Genomic DNA, 17,076 nt, shown 5'->3' with positions numbered 1-17,076 from the left:
TACTGTTGCTGTGCTTTTAATTTACTCCTCTCTATTTTTTTTTTTTTTTTATTTTTTAATAGTGGAGAAAAAAATTTACTGGCATCCTATTGTCTAAGATAAATTTCTCTTAACCAAACCAACCGCCTGTAAATATGTCTTATACTGTTAGGTATTGTAGAACGGCAGTATCCGAGAAAACAAGGGAACTGAACCTGACTTGATTGACTATATTGAGACAATGTTTATAGCTCTGGCTGAGTGTCAGGGGATTGAAATAGTGGTAGGTACCTAGAATACTAAGCCAACGTAAAAACTTAGCAGTTGTAACTCCAAAGGAGCAAAAGATTATACAGAAAAGAAAGAAGCGTGAAATGGTTCAGCTGTGAACTGTATTTTACATTAATGTAAATAAGGTAGATACTAAAATACCAATAACTGCAGTTATATTTTTCATGTGAAATTAAAGTCAAAAGCAGTAATTGGTAATAGCAGTAACTTAAATTATAAAAGTAATCCCAAATTCTAGTACTAGGGCTGTGATACAATTTCTACTTACAGCACCCTTTTTTCTGCTATTCTAGGCCACCTAATTATGTTCAAATGCTATACATATTTATGATATTGTTCTTATAAATCTCTGGATTCTCATGCATTCACCCTTTTCCATATCTCCTCTGCTAAAGTGTATTTTAGTATCTTATCTCACTCATTCTTAAAATTAAATATAGCGTTTTTTTGCAGAAGATAAAAATGGGCCACTTTTATTTTCACTTTTTAGAGCTTCCAGTTAGCTCACCACTTTGTCATGCAGTTCTAAAAACTCTGCAATGTTGGGAACAAGTTCTTCTCCGACGACTTGAAATCCATGGTGGGCCACCTCAAAACTATATTGCAAGTCACACCTCTGAAGAGAGTTTGTCTTCAGGTCCTGCAATTCTTCGCCACAAAGCTTTACTGGAACCTACAAACACTCCTTTCAAGTAAATTTTCCTTTGGGTACTTTTTAAGTAGGGGTGCTACTAGATGAGAAGGTTATCAAGTATTATTTAGAGGAAAAATATTTAAGGGCTTTATTTAATTTGGGGATAGTTGTGGTGCAGTGGAGAATTCTCACCTTTCATGCGGGAGGCTCAGGTTTGATGCCCAACCAATGCACCTTATGTGCAGCAACCACCTGTCTGTTGGTGGAGGGGTGCATGTTGCTTAGATGCTGAACAGGCTTCGTCAGAACTTCTAGACTAAGACAGATTAGGGAAAAAGGCTTGGAGATCTCCTTTTGAAAATCAGCCAGTGAAAACCCTGTAGATCACAACAGTCCAATTCGCAAATGATCATGGAGATGGCGCACAACTGGGCAGCGTTTCTTTCCATCGTACATGAGTCATGGGGCCAACTAGATGGCGGCTAACAACATATATGACTTGCTGTTCTAGACTCTTATCTTTGTGATGCATATTCAGTCCAGAATCAGCAAACTTTTTCTGCAGAGGTCCCATAATAAGTGTTTTAGGCTTTCCAGGCCATATGGTCTTTTCACAACTACTCAACTCTGCCATTGTGATGTAAAGCAGCCATTGACAAAATGTTATATTCAAGAACATAAGGCCTATTGGATTTGGCCTGTCGGTTGTAGTTTACTGACATCTTCTCTAGATTAGTATTTTTCAAAGTAGCTGGTCAACAAACTGTTTTACTGCTGTGAGGAGGTGAAGAGTTGGTGCTAGAAGGTAAATCAATGCAATCTGTGATGCATCAAGAAAGTCTTGCTACAAAAAAGATCAACTGAAGTAAACAGTGTGCTTAGTGACTTAGTGACAGTTCAGTTGCATTCTTGCATAAGCTCTTACCTCATTGTTGAGAGGTAACAAAGAGTTTGTGGACTGGTACCAGTCCATAGACCACACTTTGGCTATCTCTTCTCCTAGAGCTCTTCCAGGAAACGTACCTATTTATGTTACATCTCATGCCCCTAGGGCGGGGGTCTCTGCAAACTGTGGCCTGAGAGCCAAACCCAGCCCACCCTCTGTCTTTGTAAATAAAGTTTTTTGGATTACCAGGCATACCCATTCACCTGCATGTTACTTATGGCTGCTTTCCACTCTGACGGCAGAGTTGGGTAGTTGTGACAGAGACCAGATGGTCCACAAAGCCTAAAATATTTACTATCTGATTCCTTAAGAAAAAGTAGGCTGATGATATGATCTGACTCTAGTTAACTTAAACATTCATGTAGTATCAAGGAAATGTGATCAAGTTAATCAGAAATCATTGAAGTGTATAATTAAATTTACTATCTCTCTGTAGATCCAAACATCATCTGGCACTTTCTGTGAAGAGGCTTTGGCAGTATTTGGTAAAGCAGGAAGAAATTCAAGAGACCTTTATCAGAAATATATTCACAAAGAAACGGTGTCTAAATGAGGTCTGTAAAGTTAAAACCTGTTTACTGTTTTAATATTGAAGTTTTTTATATTATCTTATAACCATGAAGAATGAGTTGCTTTTCACAGATCTTTTGAAAACTCATTTTATAGCACAATATGCAATTAATGCTTAGAAAAGTGATTCAAAAGAAGTGGAATAACAGTATTTTGAAAGTAACTAATTCAGATATGTTTAGGACTTATTTTTTCAAAAAATCTTACTTGAATTAAGATTTTGTACATTTTCTTGTTTCCTGTGTTATGATCACCAATTTAAGAGACAAGGTTAGAATTTCCTGTAATTCTTATGTAATGGTTAAAAGAATTTTGTCTTAGAAGTTTAATCGACACTGGGTTCATATGCTGAAAACATTTCAGATATACACATTTTCATCTTCTATTTTTTTTTTTTATTGATTACACTTAAATTAATGAAATTTTGCAAACTCAGATTAATTTATAATTACAGTATAACTGAACGATTATACCTTGGTATTGCTGTCATAATGATGACTTTCCTTCGTTTAGTTCAGTACTACTAAAAAGTAACAGTTTGATGCTTTGTGGGGAATTTGTACCTAAATGTAAGTTAACGTATCGCATCCTTTATTGAGAAAGTTTTGTTATTAAAACTTTGTAAACAACAACAAAAAAAATCAGGTGAACTAAACAATGTACTTAGTGATGTAGTTAATGCCTTATCACCTTATAGACTGGTAACAGAGTTTGAGACTAGCAGCTGGTCTGTAGACCACATTTTAAGTAGCACAGAAATACTATGAAAAAAAAAAACTGTTTTTTTTTTTAAGTGGGAAGGAAAAGGAGATATTTCAGTCAGAGAAATAAGAAAATAGAATGGCTTCTCAGTATTCAAGTTGGCAAAAAGCAAGATAGCATGTAACCTTGGGACAAAAAAAGGAGAATGACATATATCTCATTGCCTTTCAATTTAAGAACTAATTTATAAGAGTCAACCATAGACACCATTATTTAATTTTTGCCTGATTATGTAAATATATTCAAGTTAGCCAATTTTGGAAACAAAATACAGTTGACTTCCATTATTTACGTTAGTTTAGTTATGTTCTCTCAAATACAGAATTAGCAAGTATCAAACGAGTCTTATTTGACCTCAGCTGGGAATTTATCACCACTCTGCACATGTACATGTCTATAAATTGCTGCAAAAGAACTACAGGTGTTTTTTAGCGAATGGATGAATTCATGAATATGGGATCCGCAAATATTCGACTAGTTGTAGTGTCCTTGCTGATGTAAAAGACTTTTGACCTTGTGTACCTTGGTATAACATTGAAATCAAGGCAAATAAATATATGTCTTTTTAACCTTATGTAAAATAAGGTTAGTACATGAATTATCATTAAACAGCTCAAGAAAATGTTTGAATAAATACTTAACAATGAGTGTGCTCGATAAGCGTGTCAGGCTAATTATATGTGTCTGATAACATGTTTCCTGGTGAGATGTTTCTTATTTTACCTTAAATATACCTTTGCCTAAAATAATTTTGTACAATTTAAAGTGTCTTGATGTAGTATAAAAAGCATTGCTGCATTGTTCTATATAGCAAGCAGTTTTACTTTGTTACTTCCTTTGTTTCTCTGGTACTCCTCATAATATGAGTACGCAAATTTGGTATAATTTCAAGTAGATCTTTTTTAATTACAAGCTTCATTAATATAGTCATAAAAATAAAAACATATATGCACACATATGTGTGTTTGTGTGTGTGTGTGTAGACACATCAAAAGGTCAGCAGTTCAAATCTACCAGCCCCTCCTTGGAAACCCTATGGGGCAGTTCTACTCTGTCCTCTAGGGTCACTATGAGTCAGAATCAGCTCAGTGGCAAGGGGTCCTATGTGTGTGTGTGTTTGTATAAAATAAAGTGATACATTTAGTGTATCTGAGAAATGAAATAATTCTGAAAACAAAACAAAAAACTAGTAAACCACTAGATTGTCTAGTTGATTTATGGAAGGGAAGGAAAATAGCAGAACCAAGCCAGAATATATAAAGATAGCAGATAAATAAATACAACTCTACATTTTTAAGTCTTCTATTATTTTATGCCTGGTTTTCTGAAGAGTTTCATTACATCTTAAGATAATTTTTAAATTATTTTTATATTATAATTGTTTTAATTAAAAACAAAAATACAAGTTTTGTACTGAAAGCTTGTAACTATCAGTAAGCTACATAATTCTCTGAATTTTAGCTTCTTTAGCTTCAAAATGAGTATAATACCCCTTACTTTGCAATGTTTTGAGCAGTAGATATAACTTATTTAAAACCTGGCACAATTACTGGTAGTTATTAGTAATTCATTATTATTATTATTATTCATTAGTAATTCATTATTATCGTTTTGTTGTTTTGTTCCTGATGGTGGTAATCTTAAAGATAGTGATTTTTGGATAAAGGGACTATGGAAAGAAAAATTTGATATAGTCGACCATGGGTTGGATAGAAGTAAATAGAATCTTAAGATTGTAGATCTGGTAAAAAAAAATATATATATATATTTAATCTTTATTGGGAAGTTGACTAGCCTATTTTTGGTGTCAAAATTTCTCTCTCTTATTTTTATAAAATCATGATTGTCCTTAAACATCTGAGTCCAAGTCACTGTGATTTTTTTTTTCTCCAGATGATTAGGAAATAGATATATTAACAGGCCCTGTATTTTAGATATGGAGCCCTGGTAGTGCAACAGTTAAGACTCAGCTGCTAACCCAGAGGTTGGCAGTTCAAACCCACCCAGTGGCTCTACAGGAGAAAGACCAGGCAATCTGTTCATGCTGTAAAGATTACAACCTAGAAAATGCTATGGGACAGTTCTCTGTCATGTGGGGTTGCTATGAGTCAAAATCAACTCAAAGGCGCCCAAAAACAACAACACATTTTGGATGGGAGATGATGGAGAATATGTAGACTACTCTTGTTTGTTTTCTCCTTATGTCTTTGAAAATTGTTTTACAGTTCCTTCTTCATCTGATTCTAAAATCCTTGTGTATCTTCAGGTCTTTTCTTTTCCTGTATAATGTGGTTTACTGACACGTGCATTCTTTAAATAGAAGATCCACCCTATTTGTGGAAATTAATTACAGATGTCTGCAAATATGTATGCACCATTCCCAACATAAAATTTTGATAGCTGCTATTTTTGTCTCCAATTTCTTTTTCTGTTTGTTTTTCATTTCTCTGAGAAAAACTAAAGTCTTGAACAAACTCTTTTCTTTAACAAGTGCTAAAATCTACAGTGGAAACCCTGGTGGTGTAGTGGTTAAAAGCTACAGCTGGTAACCAAAAGGTTGGCAGTTCCAATTCACCAGGCACTCCTTGGAAACCCCACGGGGCAGTTCAGCTCTGTCGTGTAGGGTCACTTTGCATTGGAATCGAGTCCAAAGCCAACAGGTTTTTATTTATTTATTTTAATATCTGTAGTGGTGGGTAAGGAGCTCTGAAAAATGAAGCTTTCTCAACCCCCTAACCATGCACTTCATACGTGCTTCTTTTAAGGTATATTAAGTTTAAAATATAATAATTCAGTGCAGTGTCGTCTTCTAGTAAGTTTGGTTAAAAATATTATTTTAAACAGTATCCCCAGTATTTTACGTGTTACATCTCGCCTTTACTCTTTGTCGTGTGGTTATTCTTTTTTGATGAAGTCATTAGAGGACAACAATGAAACCATCAAAAATTCTATGATGGAGGAGCCAAACATCAATCAGGTACAAAATAGCATTCAACTGAAATTAGAAATTGCATTCTCTAAAGAGAAAAACAAATTGTTTGCATTTTAGTTTTGATCTGGATTTTTTTCCAGTGAAATTAAATTATTATTCTTTCAGTTTTTTTATTTTAATAACAAATATTAAAATTTAAAATATTGTTTCTGCTTTGTTAAATAAGAAAATGCAATTTTAAAGGGAGTTGAATGTATCTTGTTTTGGCTGTAGCTTTTTCTGTCTAAATACAGCTAAAGTTCTTCATAAATGTAATTACAGTATTGAATAGTAGTATTGTTTTGTTTCTGCAAGTATCATTTTTTAAGTTAAGTTTCACTCCTATAATATTAATTCCTTAAAATAGAACATTATTACATGGCATTTATTTTATTGGTAGGGATAGCATATAGGGCAATGCCTTGGGCACAGTAAGTACAAGTAGTTGAAGAATTTCAAAAGAGAAGCACAAGGTATAAGAATTTTTAAATGTATAAATAAATCATAAAATAACTGCTACGTGTCCTATGATCACATATTCAAATATGATTTTATTACATAAGAGATATAACCAATGTTTTCATATTAGGCATGGTTCATTTATTTTAAGACAATCTCAGCAGAATGATTTTAGAGGGAAAAATTTTTCTGAAGGTTTTTTTTAAGGCTACATGATTCCCACTTCTTATTCTTCCCCAAAAGGAATATTTTAGTAGAATGTAAGAAATAATTCTTACATTTAGTAAAAAAGACTAATTTCATGTCAAATTTGCATTGTAACTAAAAAAAAAATTTCATGTAGTCCATATTTAGGAAATTTCTAATGGCCTTTGTAGGTTTTGAGAGAATATGACTCAAACTTTTAATCCAGTTAATTTGCCTAGATAATTATTACTTATTACAGTCTGTATGTTATAAGGAATTCTTATCCAAAGATTTTTCTTTTGATACTACTTATAAAATGTTAGTATACTGACTGTTGTATTTCTGTACTCATCTCTGTGCTACATCAAAATGCAGTTATTCATTCTTTTTTGTTAACATGATAACCATTTCTGGCCAGAATTTTCAAAGCCCTTTGCTACAGTTTTTTTTTTTTTTTTTAAACAAACAGCTTTATTCGGTGTGTCATTGTTGGTTTCCATCGAGTTGACTCCAACTCATGGTAACCCCACACATAACAGAATGAAACATTGCATGGTCCTGTGCCATCTTCATGATCATTGGTCTGTTTGAGCCCATTGTTACAGCGATTGTATCAGTTCATCTCATTAAGGATCTGCCTTGTCTTTACTGGCCCTCCACTTTACCAAATATGATATCCTTCTCCACCAGTCAGTCCCTCTTGATGAAAAGTCAAAGTCTCAGACAATATTCTGTGATCCATAAGGTTTTCATTGGCAGATTTTCAAAAGTAGATCTCTAGATCTTTCTTTCTAGTCTTAGTCTGGAAGCTTCTCGGAAACCTCTCCACCCTGGGTAACTCTGCTAGTATTTGAAATACTGGTATGCATAGCTTCCAACATCATAAGCAACACGTGAGGCACCACAGTATGACAAACTGACAGATGGGCAGTGGTTATTAGTATGCTTAATTGCATTTGTTTAAAGTGTATGGCTTGATAACTGTTGGCATATATATACACTCATGAAACCATCACTACAATCAAGGTAATGAATACATCTGTCATTACCCCCTGAAAAAATTTTATTGTTCCCCTTTTAATCCGTCCCTTTCCCTCTCTTCCTACCTTCTTCCTTCCCAGGCAAACCACTATGGAGTAATTTGCATTTATTGGAACTCTAAAATTGAATCATACAGTGCATGCTTTTTTTTTGGCCTGTGTCCTTTTACTCAGCATAAGTACTTTGAGATTCATCCATGTTGTTGTGTGTTTCAGTAATTCATTCTTTGTTATTGCTGAGGAGTATTCCACTGTATGCATATACCACAATTTGTTTATCCATTACCCATTGATGAACATTTTCATTGTTTCCATTTTGGGGCTATTTTTAAATCTGCTCTGAATATACAAAGTATAAGTAAGTATATATATAAGAACATATTCTTTTATTTCTCTTGTGTAAACGTGTAGGAGTGGAATGGCTATATCACAGGGTAGGCTGAATTTCTAAGAAACTATTCAACTGTTTTCTAAGGTGGTTGTGCCACTTTACATTTTCACCGGCAGTGTACGAAATCCCAGTTGCTCAACGTCCTCACCAGCACTTGGCGTGGTGAGCCCTTTTATTTTAGCCATTTTTAATAGATATGTAGTGATAGCTCATTGTGGTTTTAATTTGCATTGAGCATCCTATAATGTGCCTTTTTGACATTTATATATCTTTTTGTTGAAGCGTCTGCTCAAATGTATTAGCTTACTAGTTTTCTTATGGAGCTCTTTCTGTATTATTAATACAAGTCATTTATCAGATATTGTAAACATTTTCATTCTCTATCAGCAGTGTGTTTTGAAGTGCAGAAGTTCTTAACTTTGATGAGGTCCAGTGAATCAGTTTGTTCTGTTTATGGATTGTGCTTTTCGAGTCGTTATCTAATAAGTCTTTGCTTAACCTAAGATCACAAAGATTTTCACCTACATTTTGTTGTAGATGTTTTATAGTATATGTTTTATATTTAGATTATGATCCATTTTGAGTTATATGGTCCAAAGTATGAATTACAGTTCTGGGTTTTTGTTTTGTTTTTTAATTTGTTTTTGTGTATCAACTGATTCCACCCATCGCTCAGTTTGTCATCCTGTGGTGCCTTCCATGTTGCTGTGTTGCTGGGAGCTAAGCCACTGGTATTTCAAATACCAGCAGGGTCACCCATGGTGGATAGGTTTCAGCAGAGCTTCCAGACTAGGACAGATTAGAAAGAAAGGCCTGGGGATCTACTTTTGAAAATTTGCCAGTGGAAACCCTATTAATCACAACAGGATACTGTCCAATATAGTGGTAGAAGATGAGCCCCTTAGGTTGGAAGACACTGAAAACATAGTAGCCACAGCGATGGACTGGAGCATGCCAGTGATCATGAAGATGGAGCAGGACCAGGCAGCATTTCCTTGTGCTGTACATGGGGTTGCCACGAGTCAGAGCTGACTCAGCAGCTACTAGCAACAACAGTCAATTGATCCTTTCATTCACTGAATTGTATTTGCTCCTTTTTCAAAAATCACTTGTCATGTATGTGTGGGTCTATTTCTAGACTCTGTATTTTGGTCCATTGATTTATTTGTATGTCTTTATCTAATACCTAACTGTCTTGATTACTGTAGTTTTCTAGTAAATCTTGAAGTCAGGTAGTTTAAGTCAAGGTTGTTTTAGCATTTCTAGGGTTTTTTTACTTTTTTTTTTTTTTTCACTTTTCCATGTGAATTTTTAGCATCTGTTTATCACTTTCCGCAAAGAAAAAAAAAAAAGACCTCAATATTAAGCTTTCCAACCCTATGGGCCAGTTCTACTCTGTCCTATAATGTCCCTATGGGGGGAAACATTTTTTTTTAGCCTTGCAATCCATGGATATGGTGTCTCTCTTTATTTATTTATAAGTATAGTATTTCGTATGTCTCATTGTACAGGCATTACACAGCTTTTGTCATATTTATCCCTAAGTATTTCATATTTTTGATGCTATTATAAATAGCATTTTCTAATTTCATTTTTTAACTGTTCACTTGCATATAGAATTAAAATTGATTTTTGTGTGTTGATCTTATATCTTGCAGCCTTGCTAAACTTCCTTATTAACTTCCAGTAGCTTTTTTATAGATGCCATACATATATGATCATGTTGTCTGAAAATACAGAGAATTTTACTAATTCCTTTCCAATGTGGACGCTTTTATTTAGTTTTCTTGCCTTATTACACTAGTCAGAACTTCCAATTCAACATTGAGTGCACGTGGTACAAGCAGACTTTCTTACCTTATTCCTGATCTTAAGAGGAAACAGTCTTTCACCATTAAGTATCCAGCCCAATCAGATTTTACAAAGCATGACTTCAGCCTTTAACATTTACTAGACATTTAGGACTGTATTCATCATGATTTTTTACAATGATTTTGTGTTGTGTGGCCTTTAGCAAATTAAATTAGTTCGTAGCACATGCCAAGTTCTGCATCTAATTTTAGCTGACCATATCAGGTCCCTACTTCCTTCCTTTCCCAGGTTAGATTCCACAATCCGTCATTATGATCACTCCTTTACATACACCCCTAACTGTTTGCCCTATTCTCCCTATATTGTACTTGCCTTGAAAAATCCCGAGCAGTGATGGAGAAAAACGCAAACCAACCAGCCATCTCAAGTTAGCCTGCAATCATTAGTAACTACTCTAGGGCATATTTGGTTTTTCATTCTTTTTTTCAGTTTCCCAACTTTTCCCCTCTCTCCTCAACCTTCCAATATTTCATTTCAACCCCCCACGGATCACATTGCTTTGCTGTCAAAATAAACACAATTAAAAATTATAGAAGATAAAATGAAATGATGTCCTACATTAAATAATTTTGTCAACTCCTAATAATTACCTTCTCTTTTTACCTTAGTTTATTTTACTAAATGTTGATTTTTATATAGTAGTCCTTCTGAGTTGAAAGATATTGTATACCTCTTATCTAAGGTAAACAGAAGGTCAAATACATTAAAGTATAATGAATTATGGATTATTCAGCTACTAAAATGGTTATTAACTTGGGCAAATTACTATGCCTTTCAGGGTTTCAGGTTTCTCTTCCATAAGCTGAAAGTTATTTTAGACTAAGAATTGATAAATTACAGCCAGCCAGCCATATGCAGTCCACGGTCTGTTTTTTTGTGTAGCTCATGAGCTAAGAATGATCTTTACATTTCTAAAGGATTGTTTAAAAAGAAAAAAAAAATAGCTACCCTGGGGTCCACATAGCCTAAAATACCAACTGTCTGGCCTTTTAATATTTATAACACTATTAAAGAATTATAATACTTAGAAACTTGGTAAATAAATCTTACTTTAATTATTCCCAGTCTTAGAATAAAACCTAAGCTCTTTATTAATGATAGGATTAATGTAATTAAATGCTTAGAATACCTCTGTCTTTTACAGTCAATTCATTGTAGCTTGGGAGAATAACCAATTGATAAAGTTGTGTGTTAGATCTACTGTCCTTTTATGTGTGAAAAAGTAAGTTTGAAAAAAATTTAAATTCCCTTGTAAAATAAAAATTTTTTTTTCAAGGATGATAAGCATTTAAAATAGTTCTTTTGGTAAAAAAAAGTCTGAAATATATTTTAAGATAATTTATGCAGGTATTAAATAACAGATAATGTCATTTATGTACTATAGTGTACTATAATCACTATCTTATTATATTTTATTTCTCTCTATTTAGATAGAAGCAGATTTGGGATATCCTGGAGGTAAAGCAAGAATTATTCATAAGGAATCTGATATCATTACTGCCTTTGCTGTTAATAAAGTAAGTACTTAGACATTTTTCTTTTCACAGTTGGAAAGTGTCTATTTTCTCAGTATCAGTTTTTCTGTTTCCAAAAGCTACTTCTCCTTAAATTTCAATCTGAATATTTTTTTTAATTTTATAAAATAATTGTATCATTTGATAATGTAAGTCATTCTTATATAATTTTGTGTATATAACAGATAATGTTTTCTTACTATACAGGGAAGTGTCAAGTATTTATATATGCAGTAGCCTTTAGAACTTATGGAACCCCTGGTAGTGTAGTGGTTAAGAGCTATGGCTGCTAACCAAAAGGTCAGCAGTTTGAATCCACCAGGTGCTCCTTGGAAACCATATGGGGCAATTCTACTCTATCCTGTAGGGTCCGTATGAGTTGGAATTGGCTCCATGGCAGCAGGTTAGGTTTTGGGTTTTTTAGATTTATACAACATGTTATAGCAGCTAACACAAAGAAAAGGTTTTTCACTTTCTTAAATGAATATATTGAAAGTGGCTCTTATATTTGATAAAGTTCAAGCTCACATGTAATTCATAGAAATTCTCCCTCTTTGAGTTATAGCTCCGGTAAGTACCCAACTAGTGTGTTTTCCTTGTACTCCTTAGCCTCCTAAATAACATTCTCCTTAGAGATGTCTATAAGCCCCTCACAGAAGAGCAATCTTAGGCCCAGCAGTCTAAGATTGAAACTTATCTTAGTCATTTTAATCTTCTTTCTTCCCTCATTGCCTTATTACTGTAAAGTTTCTAGTCACTTCTAGTGACTTCTAGCCACTTTTGGTTTCCTTTCCTTTATATTAACTTAGATATATATAAATATATATATGTATTCCCATTCATAAAAGTAATTTTAATCTAGTACTATTTTTTTTTAACTCAGATTTTTATATAATGTGATCTTTTACAAATTTCCATTTCTTGGATGTATATTCTACTGAATAATGTTAGCTATTCAATAATCCTTTCAACAGCTGCTTCTCCGTCTTACTGTTCTGTCTGTCTTTTCTTCCATTTCTCCTAGGTTCTTTGTTATTCTGTCCTCATATTCCCCTGTGTCCTTCCTCTCAGAGACATCCCTGAGCGATGATTAGTTCTGTTCAAGGCAGGCAAGTCTAGAATCAGCACCTTAGCCAGGCAGTTCTCATGTAATAATACTTAGATGACATGGTTCTTTTTCTAGAGGCCCTCAAATATAAAAATTATTATCTATGCCCTATAATATCTGTACCCCTCCCCCCATAAAATGTTATAAGTATTCTGTGCTGTGCGAACAAACTAGGTTTTTTTTTTGTTTTTATTTTTTAATGTATATAATAAACATTCGTATGTATAAAGTTTGCCATTCTTTGTGTAGGAGTGTGCCTAATTTTTATTTCTCCAGATTTGGTAGTATTTTTTTGCATTCTTGCTAGATTTATAGCTGAGAGATGGCACTGTCTTGGTTACTTAGTGCTACTGTAACAGAAATACCATAAGTGGGTGGCTTTAAAAAGCAGAAATTTATTTCTCACAGTTCAGGATTCTAGAAGTCTATTCAAGTTGTGGCTTTCCAGGGAGGTCCTTTTGTGTCTCTTTCAGTTTCTAGCAGCTGCCAGCAATCCTTGGCATTCCTGGGCTTGCAGATGCATCTGTCTCTGTCATCTGTCTTCCTCTTCCCCTGTGTGTGTCTCTGTGTGTCTGTTTTGCATTTTTTATAACGATAGGTTTAGGACCTACCCTACTCGGATAATGACTTTATTAACGTAACAAAAAAGAAACTCTATTTCCAGAAAGGATCACATCCACAGGTACAGGGGGTAGGATTTCAGTAAATATTTTCGGGGAACACAATTCAATCCTTAGCAGACACCTTGTGCTTTAATCCACATTTAAAAAAAAAAAAAAAATTTGCCAGTGAGGTTAAACTTCTTGCCATTTGTTTAGATGTGGATTATATTACTAACACCAAGTAGCCAAAATGTCAGTTTTTGCCCTTGTTCCCTGAGTCCATTTCCTACGGAGTTATAGAAAGAGGTTCAAACGATACCTGGACATGCAATGAATTGCATTAAAGGAGAGAAACACTGAATTTACGGAACACAAATCTTTTCTAATGGACAGTAAGCATGCCTGCCCTTTGCTCCAGAGGGGAAAACTATGTCTATCGTCCAAGGCTTTAAGCCGACTTGCTCGTGGCTCTGGAGGGAAGAGACTGCTGCATACAAACATCCTTGAAATAATACTCCAGAACAAAGGGCCGTCAGTGATGCAGTAGATGTGCAGAAATAGAGAGACCCATCAAGAATTGTCTCCCAACAGGCTTTATATGATTTTTTTCCATTTATATCAGGGCTCTTAGTTTTTTCTTACTGGTTCATATTAGCATTTTGTGTAATAGAAATATTAATACTATCTTCTCTTTCTTGTCAATATCTCCCCCAAGTGTTCTGTTTTAAAGATGTGCATTTTTAATAAAAAAAAAAAAAAAAAGTTTTAATATGATTTAAGGTGACTATTCATTTATGATTTCCTCTGGTATACATCACCCATTCTTTTTCAACCCCTTTCTGCAAGAAGGATAATAAATCAGTCTTCACACATCAACTGTTGTGTGGAAATATCAGAATCCCACTATTCTGTTCCCAACTGTGAGGATATAACAAATCCCCACCTTCCACTTCTCTGTTCAGTTCTGACACCAGCAACCCACATGACACCTATCTCTGACTGTACCCACCTGGGGCTAGGTCAGATCTCACAAGTTAAAAGTACACCATACTTCAAACTGCCAAATAGGCAGAGGCCAGCTGCAAGCTCAGGAATGCATACAATATCCTTACTTATGATTTGCTGGCCACAGATTTGGGGTTTTCCTACTACCTCTTCAGATTGCAAGCTTGGGGGCCTCCCCTGGGTTCCCTCACTTTCACTTGCTGGTTCCCACTTTTATGGGTTCTGTAATTCACCGGAATGACTCACAAAACTCACAAAAAGCACTACACTTACAGATTTATAATAGCAAAAGGATATAAATCAGGATTAGCATAAATTAGAAATACATGGGGCAAGGTCCAGGAGGGTTGCCAACACAGAGTTTCTGTGTCCCAAAGAGGACATGCTACCCTCCCATGTGTATTGATGTCTTTCACTAACCAGGAAGCTCTTGGAACTGCCATTTCCAGAGCCTTCACTGGCTTCAGTGAAGCCTCATTGAGTATTTAAAATTGATTAAATCATGCCCCCAGTCTCTTCCTGAAGTTAGCTAACTAGATGGTCTTTGTGGCCTGACTAGGCCCTTACTCATTTATACAAATCCTGAAGTGTTGTCTGGAGGTTTTAGATAATACAGGCACCTCAGTCACTGAAAAAATTCCACGGTTTACCTCTCAGGAACCAAGGGCAAAGTCCAAATTAAGTTCTTTGAATCACACTTTCCCACTTCTTGTTTTCTTCCCTAGGATTAAAGGGGGTTTAGGAGAAAATAATATTATTTTATTTGAATAATTAAGCATTATTCATTTAGTTTAGAGTTCCTTATCTCCCTCACCTTTTCCTGCCTAGAATATTAGCAGACTAGAGAGACAGTGTTGGGAGAGGAAATAAAATGGTACATGTATTGCCATTTATAGTTAGCTTTCTCTTGGATGCTCCTGAATTCTTGGAACATAAACATGTCTCCGACCTCAAGCTATGAATATAATGGTAATAATTTAGCTGATAAAATTAATTTAAACTATCCATTTGAAAGAATATAGTCTATGCCTTGACGTTATTTCCAGATGCTGTTTTGTAATCTCTGTGTTCAGAAGTGGCCCATATACATGTTGTGCTATTTTATTTTGAAATGAGCATATGATTATGTTTCAGGCAAATAGAAACTGCATAGCAATTGCTTCCAGCCATGACATTCAAGAACTGGATGTTTCTGGAATTCTGGCTACGCAGATCTATACTTGGGTCGATGATGATACAGAAACAGAAAACAAAGGGTACACTTACACTTTTTTTTATTCAGTAACTTTGCAAAACAAATGTCTATATCCACTGAACTCTAACTTTCAGAAGATTCTTTAAAAGAATACAATGAGATCATAAGCAGAGTTGAGGCTGATATGTGCTAAAGAGTTAAAGAAGGGAAGCAGGAGCTTCAAAGGAGGAAATTGAGGGTTAGAAGGGAGTAAGTGAAGGGATCTGAAATCATTTGAGTATGAAGTCATTGTCTATGAGTTAAGAGACGAACTGAAGAAAATTTTAAAAGGAAATGTAAAGTTAAATGTTAGAGCTTTCCGGTGTAACAGAGGAAATAAAGAACCTGATGAGTTGTTTTTATTCTGGTTGACATTCCATTATAGCTCAGAAGATTTCTTGGTCGTACACGCTCGTGACGATTTAACAGCGGTCCAAGGTACAACACCATATACACACAGCAATCCTGGTACTCCAATCAACATGCCATGGCTTGGTAGTACACAGACTGGCAGAGGAGCATCTGTGGTACGTAAAGTTAAAAATATTTAAGTTTGTGTATAAATGTCCTGTTTTTCTCTCTAGCTTAATAGATAAAGGGTTATTTAAAACATTTTTTTCTTCTAAATTTATTTTGTTGCTGAGAATATGCACAGCAAAGTAATACATCAACAGTTTCTGCAGGTACAATTTAGTGACAGTTCTTCAAGTTGTGCAACCATTGTCACCTTTCTTTTCTGAGTTATTCCTCCCTCCTTACATAACTCATTGCCTTATAAGATTCCTGTCTAATCTTTCAAGTTGCTATTGTCAGTTTGATCCCATATAGATAATTCTTCAAAGACCATAATGCTCAAAGCAGACCTTTGTTACTAGTTAAGCTGAACTATTGTTTTAATATGACTTCAGGATATATTTTTGGTTTAAAGTTTAAAGATTTTCTCAGGGCATTAGTTTCAGGGGTTCGTCCCCCCTCCATGGCTCCAAAAAGTCTAGAGTCCATGAGAATTTGAAATTCTATTCTGCATTTTCCCTTTTCAGTCAGGATTCTTCTATGGAATCTTGGATCAAAATGTTCAGAAATGGGAGTGGGGTATCATCCAGTTCTTCTGGTCTCGTGGCAAAGGAGGCAGTTGTAAAACTTTTTTTTTTTTTTTAAATTCGGAAACCGTGGTGGTGTAGTGGTTAAGTGCTTACGGCTGCTAACCAAGAGGTCAGCAGTTCAAATCCACCAGGTGCTCCTTGGAAACTCTATGGGGCAGTTCTACTCTGTCCTATAGGGTCGCGATGAGTTGTAATCAACTCGACAGCAGCAGGTTTTGGGTTTTTACATGCTCAAAATTTTACATTTGAATTATAGAGAATAATATGCTTTCATTTGAAAAGAAAATTAAGCAAAGTTGTCTAATATACAGATGAACAGAAACATTTTTTTCTGTAGTGATGTATCATCTACTTGACCCTGATCTCCTAAAATTAATCCATATTTGTACCTATAAGAGGTTCCTTTATT

General features: G+C 34.7%; 1 protein-coding gene across 6 annotated transcripts in view; it reads left to right on the top strand.

Annotated features, from left to right (window-relative positions):
- The window catches only part of DMXL1 (Dmx like 1), a 171,301-nt gene that overhangs the window by 131,812 nt on the left and 22,413 nt on the right, over nt 1-17,076 (top strand). For 3 of the 6 annotated variants that reach the window (XR_002785899.2, XM_010590471.3, XM_064276034.1), the window contains exons 32-37: nt 761-962; nt 2,287-2,404; nt 6,097-6,159; nt 11,532-11,618; nt 15,465-15,586; nt 15,950-16,091. Coding sequence is in view for 5 of the 6 variants with exons in the window: in XM_010590471.3 (XP_010588773.1) it covers nt 761-962; nt 2,287-2,404; nt 6,097-6,159; nt 11,532-11,618; nt 15,465-15,586; nt 15,950-16,091 (734 nt within the window). In the remaining variant the exon portion in view is untranslated. Of the gene's footprint in view, nt 1-760; nt 963-2,286; nt 2,405-6,096; nt 6,160-11,531; nt 11,619-15,464; nt 15,587-15,949; nt 16,092-17,076 lie in introns of those variants that run through there. The other 3 variants (XM_010590465.3, XM_064276040.1, XM_064276044.1) reach the window with 3 other exon arrangements.

Source organism: Loxodonta africana, chromosome 2, assembly GCF_030014295.1.
Source record: "Loxodonta africana isolate mLoxAfr1 chromosome 2, mLoxAfr1.hap2, whole genome shotgun sequence".
In the NCBI taxonomy this organism is placed as follows: Eukaryota; Metazoa; Chordata; class Mammalia; order Proboscidea; family Elephantidae; genus Loxodonta; species Loxodonta africana.
Note: the sequence above shows the minus strand (reverse complement) of the source record. Positions and strands in the feature narration are given on the sequence as shown.